The sequence below is a fragment of the Etheostoma cragini genome, chromosome 19 (genome assembly GCF_013103735.1).
Source record: "Etheostoma cragini isolate CJK2018 chromosome 19, CSU_Ecrag_1.0, whole genome shotgun sequence".
Lineage (NCBI taxonomy): Eukaryota > Metazoa > Chordata > Actinopteri > Perciformes > Percidae > Etheostoma > Etheostoma cragini.
The window spans coordinates 19,013,814-19,019,158 of NC_048425.1; the positions used below are offsets into that span (position 1 = coordinate 19,013,814).

A 5,345-nucleotide genomic window follows, 5' to 3' on the forward strand; every position below is an offset into this window, starting at 1 on the left:
CCCCCCCCATGACCGCACTAATACCCCGTGGTCTACACAGGCATGCATACAAAATCTGACTGGATCATATCTTCATAGATTCAAGCCTTCATCACTCTCCCTAATGATATTTATACACTAACATACTTACACATAACAACTGTACTGATCATATCTTCATTGATCCACACATACACAAACATACTTACACATAACAACTGAACTGATCCACGAGTTGTTGTCCTTTTGATATGTCCAGGTTTGGTTCCACTTCAGGTTCAGGGTCCTGTATTGGTACCGTGGGGAAACTAGGTTTAAGAGCTCTAAGAGGCAGGACATCCTGACCACCTAAACATGTTGTTCATGTAACAGTCTGTCCTCTCTCCTCTGTGCTTTGTAGTTTGTGTCCAAGCGTCATCCGGAAGATGTGAAAGAGGTGGTTGTGTGGAGGAGGTTCTCAGAGCTGAAGAAGCTCCATGGGGAGTTGGCCTACACTCACAGGAACCTGTTCAGAAGACAGGAAGAGTTTCCATCTTTTCCCCGCGCACAAGTCTTTGGTATAATTGGCAAAGATTGTGATACACTGTAGATAGATACACTCAATTCCAGCATGCTTACCAGGTTTTAACGATAAGGTTTTTTTTCCTTGTCGGGCCAGGCAATAAAAAAGAAAAATCTATCTTATTTATTTGCCCCTATGGAAAAAAAAAAATCCATGAAAGTAAGTTTGATGACAAAACCCGTCAAAATAGCGTCAGGGGAGAAACGTCCAAAAATATCAACGATCTAAACAAAGATGTTGGAAAAAAGTCAAACTTTGAAAGCATCAAAAGTGTAAAAAAACTAACAAAGTGTAAAGAAGCATCAAGCGCCAACGCAATTCTTGGTTGGCGATGTAGCGGCACATCCACCAAATGATAATGATATGACGATGCCCATTTAGGCCACTGGGATGTTATATTTACTTTCCCCGGAGCCAATGTGAGTCCCTTATTGTAGAATCCTGCTTACCAAGTGCTAAGAAGACTGACTAACTCTGCAGGGGCTAGATAAATACCATAAAGAACTCCTAATAGGCTACACTGCAGATGGTTTTTACACTGTCACCGATGGAAATTCAATTCAACTAGGCAGTGCTTTGTGGCTTTTCTATACATTTAGCCTGTTTTTAGTCTTTCAATCATCTCTGGCGAGTTGGCCTGTTATTGGCATGTAGTCATGACTCTTGGGACACTTCCCCTCAGCCTATTACATTATTTTTCACTGGTTACCAATTTACAGCTGCAAGGGCAGCTACACAGCTGAGTCAAATACCAGTGGACCGTCCCCATCTATCGTGAGTTTCAAGCTACCGTGCTGCATTGGTTGAATGCTTTGGCAAAGAGTAAGAGTGGTTCTCAACCCTCACAAATGATGACTTGATTGGATAATTACTTAACAATACTGCCAGAAAAATATTGATTTGAATAATCTTAAAGTCTCCCTGAAAAACAAACATTGGAAGGTTGATCAGTCCTGCTTATTTTTCTGCGGTTTGTTTCTATTATTTTTTCCATGCAACGTAATGTCCTAGCAGCCTAATCCACATTATCGTTATCATATTGTCTGTCTCGGTTTCAGGAAGGTTTGATGAGGCTGTGATTGAAGAGAGGAGGAATGCTGCAGAGGTCATGCTTCTATTTACTACCAGCATACCTGCACTCTACAATAGCCCGCAGCTAAAGGACTTTTTCAGAGTAAGACACCCACTTACAGAACAAAAGAAAGTAAAACAGATCTGCACATAGGAAAACATGTGCCAGACCAGAAGTCGTGTTGTAATGGACTCCTTCTATGGTCCTGCCTCTCACCTTTCTGTTCCACATGTCCTACCTGTCCTCTTCATTTTCTCTCTCTTTGTTCTCCTTCTACTCGACACCACCTCCTTCCATCCTACCCCTCTCTCTCTCTCTCTCTCTCTCTCTCTCTCTCTCTCTCTCTCAGGGTGGTGAGGTGACAAGGCCTCTGGATACCACCCCTCTGTCTACTGCTGGGCTCCTGCCCCCACCTCTCATCCCCCTTCCTAAGCGCAGGGCGTCAGACTGTGAACCAGCAGAGGAGGAGGAGGGAAGGGAGGCTCCCACCTTACCCCAAGACCTGGGCATCAACCTGGGCTTAGACGAGGGAGAACCGGAGGAGGCGGCTGAGGCTTACCGCGAGATGGGAGGCTCTCCGAGAGAAGGACAAGAACAAGAGGAGCTTAGCGATATAGAGCTCGATGACCGAGGTACAAAACATTTGCCGTAAATTTACACTGGGGTGTGTTTTTCTGTCCTTATAAGTCTTGTTTTCCCCCTCCAGCTTTGTCTCCTGACCCTTGCCCAGCCAGAAACCACCAATCACAAGAGTCCCAGGAAGAATTTGATTTACTGTTTGACTCTGTGGCAGAAGAGCAAGTTCCATCCTCCAAAGAGGAAGGTCCACCTCCTCTGACTGATAATGACTTGGCTGTCTTTGATCCCTGCTATAAACAAGGTGAAAATAAATGTCAATGGATACACATGAAACAATACCAATGGCTTTGAGGAGCTATGTTGAGCTGACACTGAACATTATGACCCAGGCGTTGGACCAAACACAAAAACACATAATTTGCTCCAAACTGATATCCTTTTCTTGAGCTTGGTTAATAATTGAGTAATGTTTAACAAATCAACAAAATAGCTCTATGGTGTACGTATTATTTCAGGCATAACAACTTGCTTGTTTGGCATTTGATGCTCTCCCATTCATATCTATCCATGAGTATAGCTGAGCCACCCTCCCTCGAGCACGATCTTATAGTGATCTCACTGCTTAGTGGGGTAGTGTGGCCAAGTGGTCTACGGTGCTGGATTAGGCTCCAGGCTCTTTGGAGGTGTGGCTTTGGGTCTCGCTGCTGCCAATGAGCTTTTCCTATCTATGTAAGACAGAGAATTGAGGAAATGTTTGAAGCAGAGAGCAATCTGGTTTTTCACTTATTCACCTGTAAGGCTCCAGACGCTTCTCAGGAAGCCGATGGAATCCCACAGCTGTTGAGGGAATTCTTCCTGCTGCACGATTAAGATAAAGTAGTTGATGTGGATTTGTGTAAAGTTGACTTTTTGGTGTTTAGTCATGTCTAAGTAGGGCTGCAACTAGCAATTATTGTCGTTATCTGCTTATTACTTTCTTGACTAATTAATTATCTAGCTATTATACATCAAAAATTGAAAAAGGTGTAGCTACTTTCCCAGAGCCTAGGTGACCAACAGCCCCCAAATTAAAATGTTTTCAGTTAAACATTCTTTTAGACAAAGATTAATATTAAATTATTAATTTTGAGCTGGAACCAAACAATGTTTCCCATTTTTGGATTTAAAAGAAATACAATCCAGTAACATTTTAGAGTCACCCCATATGTTTTGGAAAATATGAACTTAAACATAATCTTACAATTGCTTCATTGTAATTATTTCTCTTCTAGTAAATAAATAATTTTCTCTTTTTCTGTCTATTCCAGATAAATCTAATTCTTTCAGTGACCACTCAGAATTGTTCTCACTGCCACCAGCCAGTCTGACAGGAGGGGACGTGGGTTACTTAAACCAAGCTGCCACTGAGCTAACAGCTGCAATGAAGAGGGAGAAGGAAGGAGAATTTAGTTCTGCCATCCGTGGATACAGGACGGCGGTGGATATCCTGATCACTGGAGTACAGGGTGAGAACACATATGAAGGAATTGAGGAAGTTGGATTGCTGGGAAAGGGTAAAGCAGCAATAGTCCAATAATGTTTCCAAAATATTAATCAAAGACCCACATGCCAATGAAAAAGGGAAAAGTTAGTGAAAAAGTGCAGTGGTGCACATCTACATTGAAACAACACTAGAGCACTTTCTGTGTGGTATTTTTTTGTTGTTATTTCCAATCTTCCATGTGAATTCACCCAATTCAATATTGCTTTTTTACCTGAATGCACTCCGTCATGCCCATTCCTGCATAAAGCCATGAGCCAGCTTTGTTGCTATAGTGACAGACTATAGACTTGTTTGCAAAAACAGAAAATTGTGTGACAGTGCTCCATGTGCAAATAAGCTAGTGCATCAGCACAAATTACATTGTGTATAACTATAATGTTTTGTTCACTAGTAGAGCATGTGTGGCATGCCAATGTAGGTCCAAAATCTATGCCTTGGTCTCTGTGGTAGCGTGGCCAAGCGGTCTAAGGTGCTGGATAAAGGCTCCAGTCCTTTCGGTGGTGTGGGTTCCACTAGTGCTGCCTAAGGAACATTTGCAGCTCAGAGTTTTTTCTTATAATGTAGAAATTGGATTTATACTGGTTATGGTAAAGCGTTTAAGTTGTTTCTGACTTGTGGTTTGTCTTTTTAATATATTATTATTGACTCATGTCTTGCTGTGGATGGTATATTCATATAACAAAGGCCATTTGCTTTTCCTTCAGATTTTTGACGATATTTCACCTCTCTTTTGACAAATTTGACTCTTTTGAGTTATTCACTGTATTTTATAAATGACTTCTTCGACAAATATATTTTGAAGGACAACACTAAATTATATTATACATGCTGAACCAGCTTGTCAGGAAAAAGAAGCATTTGATGCATGCATTAATCAAACAAAACTCAACTCTGGACCTTCGCGTGTGCTGTCAACAACAAAGCCAAAGTGTATCACAGGTCTAAATTAGCCTGACTAACCCAAGTATGTGTATTATCTGCTATTTTGCTAACATGTGGCAGTCCTCTACTGGGTTATATAGGGTTACTTTGTGCACTCTCAGTTGTCCCCCACATCCTTGACCAACAAAGCATTGACCTGTCCCGCTATGACTCGTCCAACAGCAACACAGTATCTGTTGCAAGGTAGTGTGGCCGAGCTGTCTCAGGCGCTGGATTAAGGCTCCAGGCTCTCTGGGGCTGCGGGTTTGAATCCCACAGCTGCCGAAAGGAGTTTTGAGCTCAGCTGTCCTCCATAGATTGATTCTTCTTTTAGCACTGCTGTTTAAGTTGATAAATAAAGTTAAAGAAAATCAGTTTTAAAACAACTTTGCCATACCTTTTTCTTCATTCTCTACATTCCCCTCTCATTTCTCTTTGTCCTCTTTACACTTTTACAACAGCAGGACCAGGTACACTAATGCCATTATTGAACAGTAATAATGAAAACTAGAAAATATTATCAGTGTGCCTCCTATTTGCTGCACATGCAAATAGCAATAAAATGTAATAACAAATAATAAGTGTCTTAACCCTTTGGAGATACAACTTTTTAAAACCTGTGTGTGTGTGTGTGTGTGTGTGTGTGTGTGTGTGTGTGTGTGTGTGTGTGTGTGTGTGTGTGTGTGTGT

At 41.6% G+C, this 5,345-nt stretch overlaps 2 protein-coding genes across 2 annotated transcripts in view; one reads left to right on the plus strand and one right to left on the minus strand.

Annotated features, from left to right (window-relative positions):
* slc3a2a (solute carrier family 3 member 2a) overlaps window positions 1-5,345 on the minus strand; it is a 29,682-nt gene that overhangs the window by 14,697 nt on the left and 9,640 nt on the right. The window lies entirely within an intron of this gene.
* snx15 (sorting nexin 15) overlaps window positions 1-5,345 on the plus strand; it is a 7,010-nt gene that overhangs the window by 721 nt on the left and 944 nt on the right. The window contains exons 2-6 of the mRNA XM_034856257.1: window positions 380-536; window positions 1,600-1,715; window positions 1,963-2,245; window positions 2,320-2,493; window positions 3,500-3,697. Of these exons, the coding sequence (XP_034712148.1) occupies window positions 380-536; window positions 1,600-1,715; window positions 1,963-2,245; window positions 2,320-2,493; window positions 3,500-3,697 (928 nt within the window). The remainder of the gene's footprint in view (window positions 1-379; window positions 537-1,599; window positions 1,716-1,962; window positions 2,246-2,319; window positions 2,494-3,499; window positions 3,698-5,345) is intronic.